This window comes from Babylonia areolata, chromosome 25 (assembly GCF_041734735.1).
Source record: "Babylonia areolata isolate BAREFJ2019XMU chromosome 25, ASM4173473v1, whole genome shotgun sequence".
Lineage (NCBI taxonomy): Eukaryota > Metazoa > Mollusca > Gastropoda > Neogastropoda > Buccinidae > Babylonia > Babylonia areolata.
The window spans coordinates 37,066,739-37,086,799 of NC_134900.1; the positions used below are offsets into that span (position 1 = coordinate 37,066,739).

The 20,061-nt window shown below is 40.2% G+C and overlaps 1 protein-coding gene and 1 pseudogene across 5 annotated transcripts in view; both read right to left on the reverse strand.

The window, feature by feature from the left end:
- The window catches only part of LOC143299965 (nuclear transcription factor Y subunit beta-like), a 35,189-nt gene extending 25,263 nt beyond the window's left edge, over positions 1-9,926 (reverse strand). Inside the window, exons 1-4 of one of the 4 annotated variants that reach the window (XM_076613517.1) lie at positions 9,839-9,926; positions 7,785-7,858; positions 988-1,079; positions 423-488 (exon numbers count right to left, since the gene is read on the reverse strand). In XM_076613517.1, coding sequence (XP_076469632.1) covers positions 423-488; positions 988-1,079; positions 7,785-7,848 — 222 coding nt within the window. In that variant the 5' untranslated portion in view covers positions 7,849-7,858; positions 9,839-9,926. Of the gene's footprint in view, positions 1-422; positions 489-987; positions 1,080-7,784; positions 7,859-8,993; positions 9,145-9,838 lie in introns of those variants that run through there. The other 3 variants (XM_076613518.1, XM_076613519.1, XM_076613516.1) reach the window with 3 other exon arrangements.
- A 7,137-nt stretch (positions 9,927-17,063) lies between these two features.
- Positions 17,064-20,061, reverse strand: part of LOC143299596 (uncharacterized) — a 23,375-nt pseudogene continuing 20,377 nt past the window's right edge. Inside the window, exons 15-16 of the transcript XR_013057545.1 lie at positions 19,935-20,016; positions 17,064-17,181 (exon numbers count right to left, since the gene is read on the reverse strand). The product of XR_013057545.1 is annotated as an uncharacterized LOC143299596 (transcript). The remainder of the gene's footprint in view (positions 17,182-19,934; positions 20,017-20,061) is intronic.

The following is a 20,061-nucleotide window of genomic DNA, read 5'->3' on the forward strand; positions in this document are numbered from 1 at the left end:
ATGTGTAATTATAATGATGTATCCTCCATGTTCCTGTCTGTGTAACTCCTCTCTCTTGCCCCTGCCTCCCCTTCTCTCTCCTTCTCCTTCACTATCTCTCCTTCGTTCAATTTCTTCTTTCCCTGTGTCAATCATGTGTGTGTGCACTATGTTCTTGTGGAGAGTACTCAATTTCTCAACAATCTGTTTAGTTCTTTTTTTGTTGATATTGTTCTTGATGTTTTTGCCATGTTGTGTGCATAGAATTTTTTTTCTTTCTCTCCCCCCCCCCCCCCCCCCCCCCCCAATGTATTCCCTAGACTAATTTATATATTTTCTCTATGAAGGTAGGACTAAAACAGGCCAATAGGTGTGTATTCCTTCTTCCTCAATTCATTCAAAAATAAACAGCAAAAAAAAAACAACAACAAAAAATTTATTACCTTTCCTGACTGTGGAATGGATTTCTTCATTATCCTGGCCACATTGGCAATGGGCAGAAAGCGATCCTGTAAGTAGAACAACAATATTGGAGAACTGCATCACACACACACACACACAAGAGCACATGCTGAAGTGTATGACTGAGAGGGAGTATATGAAAGAGGCACATAATACATGATATAACATACGCTGTTGTTCGTCTTCATACAAGAGCAAGAAAAACTAAGACTTGTACACACTCATCGAACATTAAATTACAAAAAAAAAAAAAAAAACCACCAGAGATTGTCCATCACTATAAAAAATTACATCAAAAATATCAATAAAACCACCAAAAAAGCACAAAGGCAAACAACTGTGAATGAATGTGTTTTTTGGTGTGTTTTTTCCTTGTGGTAACTGGATTGTATATTTTAAATGAATCTTAAATAAACATTCTTCTGCAAACATATGTTGTATCAGATTTTAATATATATATATATATATATATATATATATATATATTTAAGTTTAAATTACATAATGTTATGTTTATGTTCACAAATTTGTAAGATTTGTACCTACCTGTTCCCGGAGAGGGGAATCACTTTTCTCTTCCTCCCCCTCTGCTCCTAGTGTGTCATCACCCTCTGCAATAATTGCTTCAGTCTTCAGCCCTGGTTCAGGGCGAATATTCAACATTGATTAAGGGTGGACATTCAACATTAAGGGTGGACATTCAACATTAACATTAAGGGTGAACATTCGACATTAATTAAGGGTGGACATTCAACATTAATTAAGGGTGGACATTCAACATTACGGGTGGACATTCAACATTAAAGGTGGATATTCAACATTAAGGGCAGCTTGTTAGGTGATTTTTAACATTTTTTCTTCATTTTTGTTTTTAGGTTTCAAATTCTAAATATCTCCTGATTTTGTTGATTTTTGGTGAACTTGCAGTCTGGTTATAATACTTTTAGAGCCAATAAACAAAAATCTTGTTATGTATATCTAAGTATTTAAAAAAATATATTTTCTTTAGATCACTGTATGCGTGGTCGCGAGATGGGTTGGTTATCAAATGTCGGCATAATTTCTAAAGTTTTAACTCAATTGACTTCAAACTTTGCACAGTGATAGAACACAGTCAGATGCTTAAAACGGACTAAAACCAACTCTCTCCTATCTCCCTTCATAAGACCAGAGTGTGATTGTGACAAACATGAAAACTGAAAATTTCTAAACCCACTTCTCTCTTATCTAACACCTTTAGAAATAGTCTATTGTAAAGCCACATGTGTCATGAGTCTGTGCAGAAAATTTCAAGTCAATATGACAAAAAATGTGGATTTTAGGCTGACATTAGTAACCATACTCTCCGAAAATGCTGAAATTGAGAAAACAGCATCTAAAAGTTTGAAAACAACAAAAGTTAGATAAAGACTTAACAGCATGCATAACACTCACCAAGGCTACTCATGGGCGCCTGCTAAGTAGAATTGTTCAGTTTCTTCAGCTAACTGAGCAGCTTGATATGTTCTTTTTCTTCTTGCATCCTTCACCGCAGGCATTGCTTGAATGAATGAAGCTGCGATCCGTGCACGATCAAGCTCCTCAAAACATAATCTTGTATAGTGTCCTTGTGGCATTCCTAATTCACCAAAAATGCTAAGTCTACCACTCTCCCCATCATTGTAAACAACACTGGCATCTTCTACAGCTAGACTAAGTCTTTTCCTGCCTACAAAAGAAGTTTTGGGGCACCGCTGCCAGATGATGTTATGCAGACTCTCGTTCGTGTTCTGTGACCCACCGTGCGCACATTTATTCAGGAGGGAGTCTTGGGTGAGCACCTCAAACACAGGCTTGATTTGCTGGCAAACATATTCTGGGAATCCATTTTTATTAGGATTTCCCTTTCCACTTTTGGATGGACACCACCCGCCACAATTTGTATGCTGTTTGTTGCGATGCTTCCATATTGCCCAAATATCCTTTTTCATCTGTGTGACATTTTGTACATTGTTTCTAATGGCAGCCCCAAAATGACCATGAATTTTTAAAATAGCCTTTTTTGTTAACTTTCCCTTTCCCCATAACCCCTTTGTGATTTTTCCATTTTGCAATTTGAATTGCTTGTTTTTGTTTTCAGTGACAGTTTTCATGAGATGTCTGCCCATCCTTTTTTGTACATGCCCACAGCACTCTAATCTCTCTATGTTGGTATCATACACTGGTGGATCTGCCTTTGTTAGAGTAGAAAATGACTTGCTGTCCCCATCACCTAAAAATGTTGTATACTTTAGGCCATATAATGTCTGTGAACGACGGAAAATAGTTTCTGTCCCGGCTGGTTCCATTGCCCCCGCAGACCGTGTGTGGTTTTTGTCACACTCACCTTTCCTCTCATGAATTTCTCTCCAGGTCTCTCCAAATCTACATCTGTCTTCTTCTTTCTATTCTTGGCACATGAGTCACAGTGGTTAGATAAAGTCTCAGTATCAAGAACTTTTGACTGTTTGCCATGTACAGAAAGCACCGTCACTACCCCATTCTTACTCTGAAAGCCCCGGCGTTGATACGTACCATCACATGATACTGTAATGTTGTTTCCTTGGCTATCTTTGATTTCCCTAGCTGCTTTTTCTTTGCTTGCTTTTGCTACTTTCTTTGTTGCTTCCAGTATCCTTTTCTTATGAAGTGACCAGCTCCCGGTCTGTGGGGGTGGGGGCATGTTCATGTTACCTAAAAATTTCTTTCCACCTGTATAGTGTTTGCCTGAGGCAAATATTGCAAGTGCAAACCTCCTATCCACTTCATGAGTTTTGCCACATTTTTTTTTTAGAAGTGTCAAGACTAATTGTGTGACTGCATTGACAGTGAAAAGTAAATTTAGATGCCATGGAAATTTTGTCCTCTTTCACATGAAACAGGCGTTTGTTTGCACCTAGTGGTTGTTTACATTTGGGACACAGCAGCTGAGACACAAAATCTACCAAGTTCTCACAGTCAACAAACCTAAACCCAGTCAAAGAATCATCTTTATCAAATTGAACACTTTCTTCTCCTAATTTTGAGTCTAATTTAGTAGCAGAAGAAGTTGATGGTGCTGGGTAGTCTTGTTCAACAAGTGAGCCTGAGCTAACTGAGGGGAGGAAAGAGTGGGGCCGATGTGTTTGTTCAGTGTCGGCTGATCTCTCACTTCTGTCACTGTCTTTGCTCTCTGACTTATCACTTTTTGTGAATCTGTTACCATAAAACTGTCTCTTCTTGCGCCTATCCGACCTCACCTTCTTTGGTTTGCCCATGATAATGATCAAAATGATCAACACTAACTCAAAACAAAAACTAAAACAAAAAGAGCCTCTCTGAACTGACACACTTGTTCCGCTCACAGTTTGTGACGCGAATGCCGAAAGCAGAAGAAAGAAGCCATCTCATTGGTTGGGAGCGGGCCCTGTACCGGAGATTAGAAAAGAGAGATAAACCACTTGCAGAAATTGCTGAAGCCAGGCAGCCTGCGCCGCGACACGCATTCATTATTCATGAGCTGCCTTTGCCCCGCCCATACGAAAGGAAAGCGTCAGTCGAACGCAGTCTCCCGAGTGATTTTATAATTTGGATTACACCTTTTTTCCCTTTTCTGTTTGCTTCATCCCACGCAGATGTCAAACTCAATTTTGTTGTGAATAACATTCCTAAATATTTATATGTATTGGTTACTTTTATTTCCCTATCACCACAGCACCATTTTTCACGAGTCGAAAGATGACCTCCATTGCGGAAAACTATAATATTGGTCTTATCGAGATTCACTGTTTGTTGTAGTCTGTCTGTTTCTTGCTTAAGGGCATTTAATTGATTTTGTAACCCTATGGGTGTGTCAGACAAGAGAACAACATCATCAGCAAATAGCATTAAGAGCAAATCTGTTGCGCCAGGTATCATTTGTATTCCATGTCTCCCCTTCTTTGGTAACTCCACTGCCAATTCACCGATGAAAAAGGAAAACAGCTGTGTGCTTGGCATACAACCTTGTTTAACCCCTCTTGGACACTGAAAAAAGTCTGAATAAATACCTTTGTCACGAACACATACAAGTACAGAATCGTAGATGCTTTTAACAGCCATGTAAAACTCCCGAGAGACAGAGACAGAGACTTAGAGAGAGAGAAAGAGCACAATACAACGGTCTGCTCGGGCAACATGAAGCATTCGTATATATATGAATTATATATATGATTATGTACATATAGATAGATTTAGATTTACATACTGATAGATCTATATGAAATTATGTATATATGTATTCATGTATGTATGTATAGACAGATGTTAGAAGAGAGACAGAGCTGAATATGTGTTTTATGTTTTGATATATATATTTTTTTTTTTTTTTTTTTTTTGAAGAAATGGTGATGTAAACCAGAAAGTGTGAAGAAAAAGTAGCGTTACGAAAACGCAGTTCAATAATTTATGACAGTCTCTCTCATGTGCAACATTGCGCTGGGGGAGGGGGGGAGTTGGTGGTGGGGGGAGCTGCTTTATTTTCTTTTTATATTATCTATATTCAAGCAGATGCAAACGTGCTAAAAACCAAAGCAAAAATGAATCGGTTTTCATTGTATACAGCGAAACTTACTACACGTGGGAAATTCCAGGCGTAACTTAACTTTCGCTTTACTGCAGCTGAACCGTCAGAACCGACCAGTTTCCTTCGGGTGGGGAAGGAGAGGGTGATTTACCCCCACCCTTCTGCACTGCGTGTGTGCCCCAAAACGGCTTCAGCACTGTTACAGACAGTAAGAAGGGGCCTGCCGCGAGTGGTTTATCTCTCTTTTCTAATCTCCGCCTGTACCACAGCCTCATGTAAACAGGAACCAATGAAAATGCTTCTTTTGGCCAATGTTGGCAAGCATTTGACCCCAATAGAGGGATTTCTGCTGAACATTTTGGTGTTTCATTTTTGTGTGTATGCCTTGTAGAAGCTGAGATACAGTGGTACAAAGGTTTCGCATATTTAATGAGGTGTAAACAAACATTGCATGCAGGTTTGAAAACATGAAAATAAACTATTTTAGCACCTTTATTTTATTTTTAGGGTGGTAAATATTGAAAATAGAGATACTAAAACATCATTGTGCAAAATATTGAAAAATCACAAAAAATAAAGAAAAAATGTTAAAAATCACCAAACAAGCTGCCCTTAAGGGTGGACATTCAAGATTAATTAAGGGTGGACATTCAACAACATTAAGGGTGGACATTCAATATTATGGGTGGACATTCAACATTAATTATGGGTGGACATTCAACAACATTAAGGGTGGACATTCAACAATAAGGGTGGACATTCAACAACATTAAGGGTGGACACTCAACATTAAAAGTAGATATTCAACACTGATTATGGGTACCATAGACATTAACTAAAAAATGATTAAGCATTCAGGGTGGAAATCAAATATTCAGGGTGGACATTCAATATTCATAGAGGACATTCAACCATGGAGGACATTCAGCATTCAGGGTGGACATACAGCATTCAGGGTGGACTTTCAGCATTCAGGGTGGACATTCAACAGTCAGGGTGGACATTCAGCATTCAGGGTGGACACTCAACATTCAGGGTGGACATTCAGCATTCAGGGTGGACATTCAACATTCAAGGTGGACATTCAGCATTCCGGGGTGGACATTCAACAGTCAGGGTGGACATTCAGCATTCAGGGTGGACATTCAACAGTCAGGGTGGACATTCAACATTCAGGTTGGACATTCAACAGTCAGGGTGGACATTCAGCATTCAGGGTGGACATTCAGGGTGGACATTCAACAGTCAGGATGGACATTCAGCATTCAGGGTGGACATTCAGCATTCAGGGTGGGCATTCAACATTCAGGGTGGACATTCAGCATTCGGTGTTCCAACACCTGTGACCAAACAAAATTCCGTACTTTTTTTTCCCAGGCCAGACTGAAAAATTTCCATCCAAACTCAAAGCCAAACTTATCAGTTACACTGTCACTGCTGATGATAGAGTCAGAGATCAGCAGAATATCCCAGTGTCAATCAGCAGGGGTCCAGGGGCAACAACCAGTTTTTGCCCCCCCCCCCCCCCCCCCTCCAGCCGAAAACAAATTCAGTACTTTTTAAGAGGTTTTTGGGGCCTCTCCTGAAAGCTAAGTATGTAAATAACAATTAACAGTTTCTTCTTTGGGCCCCCCAAAAACTTTTTTCCCCCTCTGAAAAAAAAAGTTTTCCTCTGAAATCAACTGATCTTCCACTGAAAACAGCCGATCCTCTGAAAGTTCCACAGCTTAATTTTCAGAACTTTTTGTTTTTCGTTGTTTTTCAAACTTCCATGATTTTATATGAATCCATAATAACTGAAGTAATGTGCAGAGCTCAACATATTAAGGAATGAATAATCTATGAAGTAATGCTCCAATGAATGAAATAAAAAAAATTTTCATTTTAAAATCCCATGATATACTGTTTTATATCAATCATTGTACCCCCGAAAACGGAGTACGGCTGCCTACATGGCAGAGTAAAAATGGTCATACACGTAAAAGCCCACTCGTGTACATACGAGTGAACCTGGGAGTTGCAGGCCATGAACAAAGAAGATATCAATCATCACAAAACGCTCTAAATTTTTGTCCAAACATTACAAAAAAAGCACACACACACAAAGAAAAAAAGCATAATAATTTAAATTACAAACCATGCTCTTTTTTTCCAAACCAGTCTAGAGGAAATAGACACTAATTATAACTTATTGAAGTGTGCAAGAAAGATGACACTATCACTTTGTATCAGTGTACACCTCGTTTGCTACCACCAGATATAATCATTATAAACAGAAGTTGCTGAGAACATCAACACAACACTGGAAGTCAAGTGTAAAGGGTAGCCAAGTAATGAGTTGCTCATGAAATGGAATCTGAATCATGAGACATGCGTGCGTATGCGAGTGTATGTGTGTGGGTGTGCACACATGCATGTGAGTTTTTTTTCCCTTTTTTCTTAGGCTTAACGGCTTTTCACTGTTAAGTGATATTGGATGGGGTAAAGGGGGTGGGGGGCCAGGTGAAGGCAGTATGTGTATGCGTGCGCACTGGGGATGGGGGTGATGAAAAGAAGTGGTGGGATGACCGAGACAGGGAAGGAGACATGAAAAGTGTGCATGTGCGTGCGTGCGTGCGTGTGTGGTCCATACCATCAGTGCACATAAAATCTTGTTGACTTTTCACAGATTTTAAAAACATTAATGAAAACTGAAATCATGTCACAGGATCACCAATAAATTTGCCAAGCAGTGACACTTGTTTGGTAAAACTTCAAAGATACTGTTTAAAGTTTCACTCACCTTCCACGACATATGTGTTGGTGCCATTTAAGAAGGCCTCTGCGGTATCCCCACTTCCATCCATAATTTTTGTTCTGCAATTCATAGCAAATAAATTATAGTATTATATACAAGTACAAAGTATACTTTAACATGTTAGAAGTTGTTGACACATTTGTAGATAAAAGGTGACATAAATAAAGTGCATTTCATCCACATGGTAACAAATCACACAAAGAATATGTGTTGTGACAAAATGTGATACAATACAGAATGCTGGGGGAAAATAAAAAAAACAAACAGTATATGACTATATGCCATGCATACGAATTATGATAAAGAAACAATCCTCAACTCAAGTGATTAGCATACAGTTTGTCTTTTTTTTTCTCTTTTCCCCCCATTCTTTCTTTCCATGGTCACATCATCCCGGAATGTGTATACAGGATGAATGACATTTAATGATTCATGCCAATGATCCCAATGTTTTCTGGCAATACCTTTCAAGAGGTTTGATTTTTCTTTTTACTATGAAACCACTAAACTGATGTCATTGCAACATCTACACAGGTGTGTGATTTTTCTTTCTACTATAAAACCACTAAACTGATGTCATTGCAACATCTACACAGGTGTGTGATTTTTCTTTCTACTATAAAACCACTAAACTGATGTCATTGCAACATCTACACAGGTGTGCTGTTTGACTGTGTGTACCTGTGCAGTAAAGTAATGGGCAAGTTGACCTGTCCCTGGTGCCGTGAGGAAAATAACAAAGAAATAACTCTGCCAGCTAGCGATCTCCTTGACTGCTGGAACGAGCTCTAATATTTTACTAAGCCATTCACACTCATGCATAACTCTGCATCAATGGGATAGAATAAAAAGACACATTTGTACAAAGGTATGGTAATTGTAGATGGAAAGAGGGGTGGATGGGAAGTGCTCTTTTGCAGAGAGATAGGTTTTAGGCCAAAGGCCTGACCTGAATTAGAGCTCTACACGAGTTCGTAACACTACACAACACAACTGGGCACCACAACTAAACAAGAGCTGAACAAGTACCCTTGATATGTAAACATCTTAACTTGCAACTGAGATATCTGGTAATTAGTTAATGGCAATAGCAATATTAGGGACACTTGATTGTATCTTGGGTAATGTTCAACTTTAGAATACTAAACTCAGGGGGGCTGTTTAGACGAAAAACAAAGGGTGTCTTAGGCTCACCTCGATGCGCTAAGTTGAATGGAACCCTCAGTTTCAGTTTCAGTGGAACCCTCAGCTAAGCTGTACGACCACTACTTTCCCATGAAACTGCGACAATTTTATACACAGTAAGCTCAGCCGAACACAGCCAGAGCAACCACCTGCAAGCCATTTTGACTGCTGATCACGCGGGTGGTCGCGTCATCAATCTCTGTGTGGGTAGTCTTCAGCTTACTGTGTATAAAATTGTCGCATGTTTCATGGGAAAGTAGTGGTCGTACAGCTTAGCTGAGGGTTCCATTCAACTTAGCGCATCGAGGTGAGCCTAAGACACCATTTGTTTTTCGTCTGAACAGCCCCCCTGAGTTTAGTATTCTAAAGTTGAACATTATATCTTGTGTAAAGCGCTTAACTTTTATACAACTAAGTATAATGACGAATCTTTTCCAGTTATTTTTTTTATATATTATTTTAACACACCATTAAATCTTTGCCGGTAAGAAGACACTCAAACACTGAAAATCAGTGATGACAGTTGCCGGATGCTGACTCTTCATTTCACTCTAGGTCGAGAGTCTGTGTCAATTAATTATGAAATTAATTATCATGTGTGGTATCACAATCAAAAACTTCTCTTAGACGATCAACGAACTTCCAGATTCGGCTCAACAGACCTCTCGTCAAAGCGAACCAGCACAGTCTAGTAAGCGGCCAACAAGACAACATGGCGGGCCTTTAGTTTGGATCGCCGTCTTTGTTCCCATCAAAAGATCACGCAACCGCTTACAAATCTTGGTGCTCGAGAAATAACAACTTGATCAAAACAACACGTGCCAGATATTAGCTTCGGGATAATGACAACAAACCTCTGTGATTGAGATGGGTTTGAGGAATTGGTTGGTCAACGGGTGAACCAGTGAGATTGCAGGAGACACGCAGCCACTCAGCGAAGAATGTTGACGAACGATTACCAACCACACGAAGCGTACTTATTTTGGCGGTAAAGCGGTCGGCGGAAACACTGAGAGTCAGCTGACCACGTTTGCCAGAATTCCGAGCACGTGGGACAGACGGACTTACGTACTCTCTCTCTCTCACTCCCCCCCCAATTTTTTTTTAAATTATAGATTTTATCCCATCTTCAGGACTGTATGAGAAAAAATCTGACTTTAAGCGGGTACACTCGTTTCTAATACTAAAATTGTAATTCATGAAAAAAAAGAAAAAGAAAAAAGAACAAAACTACTTTGGCTGAAATGAAGGCACTTTTGTGTGGTAAGAGCCTGCCATCCAGCCACAACACACACACACACACACACACACATACACACACACCATTAAAACAATCACTAACTGCTTCTAAGGTCAAAGGACACACGCGTGCAGCTATTTACCGAAGTGACCCAGATTCCAACAGGCAGACTGATAATGTAGTTCGTTGAGTAATTACGATTCCTTTTTTATGTTTGGGCATGATCGCAATATTAAAAAAATCAGCTTCCCACCTGATTGTAAGCCGTTACTGAAAACAATGCTGACTCCCTGATTTCACACAGGTCAAGTCAACGCACTTTAAAGAAATCATATTCATACGCTGATATTTTTAGAACAAATTACCGTCTCAACAAGACACCCTTCATGATCAGAACACTCGTTGTGTTCCCCCGTTTGTGTGTGTGTGTGTGTGTGTGTGTGTGTGTGTGAATATCTATGTGTATATGTGTGTCTGTGTGTGTGTCTGAATATCTGTGTGTCTTTATGTGTATGTGAGTGTGTGTGCTTGTGTGGTGTGTGTGTGTGTGTGTGTGTGTGTGTGTGCAAATATACATGTCTAAATTTACTTGAATTTTTTTTCTTCCCCCCCCCCCCTCCACCACCACCAAAGAATCCAGTGCAAGCTAGCGTGTTTGCAATCAGTTCTTCAAACTGTACACAGGACATGGATTGAGCTCCCTTTTTTCTTTTTCTTTTCTTTTGTTCCACCAGAACTCTACACTCAGCTCTTTCAAGTCTGGCCTGTAAAACCTAGCTACCTCTTTCCAAAAAAAAAGCTCACATAACCCCCTTCCCTATCAACCTTATGTTCACATACATGATAGATTCATACTGTCTTGTACCAATAAGGAGAATAAGAAAGAACGTGTGCAAAATAGAAATGTATAACCTTTAAAAACTGAATACAAAATGGCATCTCTGCCTTGGTCGAAAGAGGTCCTTTCCCCCTCTGCACCTCTCAGTCACATGCTCAATACGCTAAGCCTACCAGGGAAAGTAATGATTACTAATTGTGTGGGCCTACTTCCACTTTCAAACAACAATTTAATGAGTTTCAGTTTCAGTTTCAGTAGCTCAAGGAGGCGTCACTGCAATCTGACAAATCCATATACGCTACACCACATCTGCCAAGCAGATGCCTGACCAGCAGTGTAGCATTCAGGACAGTAAGGAGGAACCGCCACTCACAGTGTCTGTTTTGGGCCACGGCTGAGTCTCTGAATGGTTACACAGGTGTGCTTTGGGTCTCAAGTTGAGTTCTTCGACTCAGTGTTCTGCCCATTGTGTTCTTTGGCCTCAGTTCCTCTCTGGTATGGTACCTTCTGGTGTCCAGTGACGACTAAGGGGTGATGTTAATTTTGCCCTGTTCGTCAGCTGAGTATGACTGGGGATGGGTCCGACCTATTTCCACTGCCTTCTCAGTCAATCAGTGATGGTTTCCACAGCAAATCCACTGTGACAGTGAAACAAGTATACTTGCACCCAGAAAAAGAAAAGACAAAAAAAAAGGGTGACACTGCACTGTGGTGATAAATTCTCCATGGGGACAGCAGCCCGAATTTCACACAGAGAAATCTGTTGGGACAAAAAGTAATACAATACAATGACTATCCTTATCATTATTATCATTATAGCATTCTCTCATGAAATAAGATGCACAGGTTTCTATCATCACATAGACACACATCATGTGTGTGTCATATGCATGAAAGCACAATCACACACAAACACACAACAGAGTCATCATTTTCTAAACAATATTTATTCAAAAGAGACAAAATGTGATGTATTATATGAAGTAAAATGAATCTGTAAAGTACTTCAATTTGTCTCTGGACAAGACAAAGCTCTACAAACAAATACATACCTTTTTAAGTGGCCAGAATGTGTCAAAATAAGACCGTGAGATAACTAGGCCTCATGACACAATTTGCAATTCAATGGCTGTGAAGCTCCAACAATCTAACCTTGTGACTACGTCTAGCCCTCAATAAAAGGTACATTTGACACAGACAGAAATACATGTCAACAGCAGCCAGTGTCCAGTTTCTGCAACAGCAGCTGTGAGATCTGTGATGGAGGTTGTGACAACCACATACAATACATAGTTTGTGCACTGGGTTTCCGTCCACAACACCTGAGTATCGCATCTTGGTAGTGTTATCTTTCAGGTCACAATGGATGGAGACCTGTTAGTGCCTGAACCCATTTTGATTTATGTGAACATACACACTTGTTTAAGTGAACATAAATGCGGAAGAGAAAGAAAAATGTAACCCGCTTGTTTATGTGAACATACACAGTCATGGAATATAGAACACATGTAAACCACTTATTCATGTCAATATACACATGGAAGATTAAAAAAAAAGGTGTATTAAAACCTTGTATAAAAAACACACCCAGATTTTAAAATAAAACCACTGTTGTCATCATAAATGGGGAGGGGCCTGATAATGCCAGAATCTCCTTCATGCACACATATGCATAATTATGGAACATCAACTACAAAAGAAAGCATGTTGATGACCCATGAGCCATTCCTGAACTATGTATAGAAACGTTAAACCCTGCATAAACCATCCTACATAAACCTACATGTAGTGGTCAAAACAGCAGAGTAGAACGCAGTCATTCCACAGACACAGACTTTATTCTGCATACATGAATGATTAAAAGGACGGATGGAAAAAGGACTTGTCAGGCACATGTTTCACTCTCTACATTTCTACTGGCCCTTAGGTGGGAAATGGTCATCGAGAGGACCAAGGAAGGGGGTTATGGCGTAGGGTGGGGGGAAAGAATCCATTAACTCTCTCCATACGAATGGCGAAAGAGACGACGTTAACAGCGTTTCACCCCAGTTACCATCATCAAAATATTGCAAGAGGAAGGCTCTTATACTGAAGAGGTGAATGTTGACAAAGAATACCACAATTCTGACGACGGAAGCTAAAGGTTGGGTCATTCAGACACCCACTGGACATCCGAGGGGTCTGTGTAGAGGAGAAGAGAGGACTGGCCGTACTGAGTGAGTTAATGGATATTTCCAAGCATGACTTTTTTTTCAGACATGACCACACAAACCATACATTAATTTTGCTGTTGTCTTCTCAAGGTCTTCAGTGTCAGCAGATTCATGGGGAATCTTGTTGGAGGGTGGTCTCCACTCTGGAGGGGATGCTCACTCAGTCTTGCTCCATAACTAAATGATCATTGTCGTCATTAGGGGGCTTAACAGGTGGTGACCTCAGTATGTTAAAGCAGAACACACACCACTGAACATCACCAGGGTCTACTCTGCCGTGTGGCCTCCCAGCAATCTAACACTGATAGTTCCCTATGGACTGCTGATGCTGGGACTGAGACAGACTGGCCTGGGTGTGGCTGTATATGGGGATCTCAGAAAAGCGGTGTGGGAGTAATGCCACTGAAATGGAGTAAATGATAGGGCAAGAAAAAAAAACAACAACAACAAAAAACAAAAAAACTTTTGACTCACAATAATCATCAGACAAGAGACCTCTACATGGTCAATTATGATAAAGCACTTCATGCTAATGTGGGTTTTTTTCCCTTCATAAAAAGCATGCAGTACTGACTCATCTCCCCAAGCATGCAAAAAAAAAAAAAAAAAAAAAAAAAAAAAAAAAGAAAAGAAAAGAAAAAAAAAAAGAGAGCTATCCATGAGATCACAGCCTTGAACCAATTTACATCAAGGAAACACAGGGTGGCATTCACTGACTTAGCCATGTTGAAACACAAGATGTTGCCCATGTGGAAAACGAAATCAACTGAACAAAACAAGTGTCCTTTCCTACACACACCAACATCAACAGAACGCTACTCCAACTTCAATATCAGTATCACAAATATATGAGATGAAAGGACAGTTTATGCACAGAAATATTTATGTCAGTTTTCATTGAACAAAAGAGTTAAATCATCATTTTAACATATAACAAGATTACAGCTTGATTAAAAAAAAAAAAAAAAAAAAAGTCAGTAGTTAAAATACCATACAAACATCAAACTTTATTACAATCTGAAATTTTTTTTAAAAATTTTTTATAAAAACACATGATGAGATCACAACCTGATATAAAAAAAAAATCAAACAGTGATGAAAAGATCACAGCATGATAAAAATGTATCCCCCCCCCCCCCACCCCCCCCACCCCCCAAAAAAAAGTACAGGGTGAAATGATCATAAAGACACATAACGATAAAAGAAGTAAAGAGTGAAATTATCATGTAAACATATTACCAGATCACAGCAAGGCAGTTCCAGTTCCAAGGACGTGTCAGAGCGTGTGGGCAGAACCATACATGCTACACCACACAGCTTCTTTTTTTTTCCCAAGCAGCAGATGCCTGAACTCCAACATGATGATCAGGCTTTGAGAAAAGGCTGGAGAAATCTCACAGCTAGAAAAAGACGTAAACGGTGAAATGATTAAAAAGACGTAAACGGTGAAATGATTAAAAAAAAACCAAACATATGACATTGCAGCTTGATAAAAAAGCATGCAGTGGAAATTATCATATGACATAAAATGAGATCACAGCTTGATAAAGGAGCAAATGGCAAAATTATCATTTAAACATAAATATAACAAGATCACAGCTTGATAAAGATGCAACTGTCAAAATTATCATTTAAACATAAATATAACAAGATCACAGCTTGATAAAGGAGCAAATGGCAAAATTATCATTTAAACATAAATATAACAAGATCACAGCTTGATAAAGATGCAACTGTCAAAATTATCATTTAAACATAAATATAACAAGATCACAGCTTGATAAAGAAGCAGATGGCAGACTTATCATTTGAACATAAATATAACATGATCACAGCTTGATAAAGATGTAGATCTCTCGTTCTCTCAACATCTCTGTGGATAAATATTTTCTTTCTTTCTTTTTCTATAACCGCAAATCAGCAGTGTAAGGTTTATCTTCTTAAAATAGTGCATACATAAAGAAATAAACAAAAACTGACAAATAATTGATATGCCATTCCGATAATCAGCAGCCATCTTATAAAAAAAAAGAAGTTAAGCTATCCCTTTTTTTTTTTGTTACTGTGCAGCGGACCCACAATAAAAAAACAAAAAACAACAAAAAACAAACCCCCCCCTCCCCCCCTAATTTATCCTTTTTAGTAGGCATCAGAATTACGTGTTCAACTGATTTTATCCCCCCCCCCCCCCCCCAAAAAAAAAGAAGTCTTAATTACAATACATTTTTTTCACGTGTTCAATACACCTTTCATCCAAGCAACGCTGAATTCAGTCCAGTCCTTTGTAAACAGGCATTTTCAACGAACAGGCGTGCACACAGACACAGACACACAGTGTCTATTCTGCTTCTTCTTCTTCTTCTGCGTTCACTCGTATGCACACAAGTGGGCTTTTACATGCATGACCGTTTTTACCCCGCCATGTAGGCAGCCATACTCTGTTTTTGGGGGTGTGCACGCTGGGTATGTTCTTGTTTCCATAGCCCACCGAATGCTGACATGGATTACAGGATCTTTAACGTGCGTATTTTATCTTCTGCTTGCATATACATACGAAGGGGGTTCAGGCACTAGCAGGTCTGCACATGGGAGATCGTAAACATCTCCACCCTTTACCCACCAGGCGCCGTCACCATGATTCGAACCCGGGACCCTCAGACTGACAGTCCAACGCTTTAACCACTCGGCTATTGCGCCCGTCGTCTATTCTGCTTCAAATTGTCTTTCACACATCACAAAACCCAATAAAACAAAGCACAGAAAAAAGTGATTATACCAGTGATAACCTAAATAATAAAAAAAATTATGAAAAACAAAATGAATGATTATTTAACATACTCATTCACTAAACCTCACAAAACCACACATATCTATAAAAATATTGAAAAAAAAAAGAGAAGAAAATCATGAAATCATTCTTACTCCCGGAGAAGACAAAAATGATGAAAAAACATGACAGCAACAGAAACCATGTAGCATTGATTCATAACGTTCCATTTTCCCAAGAACGCACCGACACAGAACATTTCACCTTTCAATTTTCTGTTCCACTAAAATAAATCTCTCCAGACACAAAACTGAACAAAACTTGTTTTAGTAGATGTAGTACATTTCAAGCATCCATCACAGCTATTTCTGCAGATGTATGATCATTACATTTTGTCACATGCAAAAAAAACCAAAAAAAAACCCGAAAAACATTGACAATACAACAGAATAAAAATATAATGCCCCCTCTCCCTCCCACCACCCCCACTCCCTCCCCCCCCAAAAAAAAAGTTTTAAAATATTCAGCAAAGTTTTTGTTTTGATTTCATGTTTGAAAGTTGATGACTTGGCACAAAGCAACACCAGCCGTGCATCGACTAGGGTGGGAGAGCCCTCAAGACATCAGGCCAGCAGACCACCAACAAGCCCATCAGGACAGACAGGTTAAAGTCTCAAATCCCTGAACTGAAATCATCTTCAGTGTTGACGATCTTCAGCAGTCCATTGCTAATGTGTGACTTTTTCAACTCCTTGTTAAATAGTCCAGTTGGTTCGCTGTTATAGTTGTTAGTTTCTCATTAGAAATATGTTATATTGTTATGGGGTTTTTTTGTTTATTTTCTAAACAAAACTTAAATCAATAATTTTCACACACACACACACACACACCCTTTCACTTACTCGTATGCGTACACAGTAACCCCCCCCACCCTCCCTCCCCCTCCTCCCACTCAATTTTTTTCCTTCCCTCGTCTAATATCACTTACAGTGAAAAGACGTTAAACTAAAGAACGAGCAGACTGTGAGGACACCAGTCCATCAGGACATCAAGAAAGCTTCTTCGCAGAACTTGAGCTGCCAGATTTTCCCAGCGTACTCATCAAACTTCTCCTTGCCCAGGAGGTCCATCAGTTTGGGCTGAAACAGGACAACACACACATTTTGTTTTTCTTGTTGTATGGAGGGAGGTGGCAGAATGGTTAACGTACTTATCGGCCAATGCTGTGTCTGTCAGGGTCTGGGGTCTTCTTCTTCTTCTTCTTCTTCTTCTTCTTCTGCGTTCGTGGGCTTCAACTCCCACGTTCACTCGTATATACGCGAGTGGTCTTTTTACGTGTATGACCGTTTTTACCCCGCCATGTAGGCAGCCATACTCCGCTTTCGGGGGTGTGCATGCTGGGTATGTTCTTGTTTCCATAACCCACCGAACGCTGACATGGATTACAGGATCTTTGACGTGCGTATTTGATCTTATGCTTGCGTATACACACGAAGGGGGTTCAGGCACTATGTTGACCTGGGAGATCGTAAAAATCTCCACCCTTTACCCACCAGGTGCTGCGGTCTCGCCCTTTCTCCCAAGTTATCAAACTGGGCGTCAAGTCTTTTTGGATGAGATGATAAACCGAGGTCCTGTGTGCACCACGCACTTGGCGCACTGAAAAAGAACCCACAGCAACGAAAGTGTTGTCCTCTGGCAAAATTCTGTTGAAGGAATCCACTCTGATAGGTAAACAAATGCATACACTCAAGGACTGACTAGCGCCCTGGGCTATTCATCCGGTCAGGAATCCACCCAGCAGATGAGGTTTTGCGTATATGGATTTGTCCGAACACAGTGATGCTCCTTGAGTAAGGGAAACAGAATCTGAACTGGAAGCTTGTTGTCCCGTCACATGTACCGTTTCAGTGGCATTAAGGCCAGACACGGTAGTACAAAAACGTATGAAATAAACTTGAAGTTTATGGCTTTCTGCGACATGGTATCCAAAGATATTGGACTAAACATGTCTAAAAAGGTCATTTTGTGCAATTTGTCGTGACGGTTTCCATGGAAACGAATCCAAAAAAGCCGACAAACAAAAAAAAAAAAAGCTTATAACTTCGGTACCTTTATAGACATGTTATTTCTATTTGTTTTATTTGATTTATTTGTATTTGTTCTTTATTATAGTGCAGTGGTATTTTGGAATTTGAATAAATACTTTTTTTTTTCTTTTTTTGTTGTTGAAATGAGTATAAATTCCTTGACATCATTTTTTTCAAATGAGTGTGCATTCATTCTTTTACTAGTACTATGCAAACCACTGCACTATAACAAAGTTGAATACATAAAGAAATAAAGTACTAAGTTTGAACATGCTATCTTTTAAAGTTTTTGAGCATTAGCATTTTGAAAAATGGTATTACGAGGACAAAACACAAAACTGAGAAAACAGGAAAGGAAAGAGATGTGCTTGTGCTCACAAGAAATCACACATGTTGATGCTGTTTGAAGCTTTATTTAAGTGAATATAGTACCCAGGTGAAACGGACTATAAATATTAGATGTTGAAGAAGCAAATTATTCAAAAAAACGAAAATCACAAAAAAATGATGATTTTGGTCAAAATTTCACTACCGTGTCTGGCCTTAATCCCCCGCAACACACTCCCAGTCCCCCAATACACAGCCACACCCAGGTTCGCCTGTCGCAGTCTCAGTGTCAGCAGTCCACAGAAAACTACCGATGTTAAGTCGGCAGGAAGTCACACACCTGAGGAGACCCTGCACTGCTGCCAAGACACATCAGTGGTGTTCAGTGGTGCCAGTTCTGATTCAACATTCGCAGGACACCACCTGCTAAGCCCCCAACTGATGACAATAATCGCTTAATTGCAAGGCCTGACCGAGTGAGCGTTCCCTCACGATGGAGATCACCACCATGACCCTCCACTGACGGTCCTTCATCAACCTGCTGGCACCATGTCCCTCCACTGACGGTCCTTCATCAACCTGCTGGCACCAGAGACCTCCACTGACGGTCCTTCATCAACCTGCTGGCACCATGTCCCTCCACTGACGGTCCTTCATCAACCTGCTGGCACCATGTCCCTCCACTGACGGTCCTTCATCAACCTGCTGGCACCATGTCCCTCCACTGACGGTCCTTCATCAACCTGCTGGCACCATGTCCCTCCACTGACGGTCCTTCATCAACCTGCTGGCACCATGTCCCTCCACTGACGGTCCTTCATCAACCTGCTGGCACCAGAGACCTCCACTGACGGTCCTTCATCAACCTGCTGGCACCATGTCCCTCCACTGACGGTCCTTCATCAACCTGCTGGCACCAGAGACCTCCACTGACGGTCCTTCATCAACCTGCTGGCACCAAAGACTTCGACAGGACCTGTCCCAGGCACGGAAGTGGAGGGGGATCAAAACTGAGGTCATCACGACAGCAGAGCATGAATATGTTCTTATCTAACAGCAGTGAATTTCTGTCACTGGTTAATTTAAGCCAGAACAGATGCAGCATGACGCTGATATGTTCTCACCGCCATACTTATATTCATTTTGTGCAGATTTATTTCTCCGTTTATTCATTCATTCATTCTACTGCAGACACTTCAAACCTGAACTTCTGAGGTGTCTATGTACACATGCATTGCTCAACTGAGCATTCACGCGCACACACACACACATGCATTCATGCACCTATATGCAAACATCCACACACAAACACACACACACACACACACACACTCATGCACTCACATCCAAACACACACACACACACACACACACACACACAACACACACAGAGTCTAACATGCAGCCATAAATTATAAAGTTTTCTGAACAATTTTTTAATTCATCTACCAAAAAACAGCATCATGACACATTACCTCGACTTCATCCTCTTCGATGCGATCCAGAATCTCGTAGGCTTTCTTCAGGTCACTGTACCCCACACCTTTCACACAGTCTCTGTGAAACAGACCACACGTTTTGAATTATATCATGAAACAACCA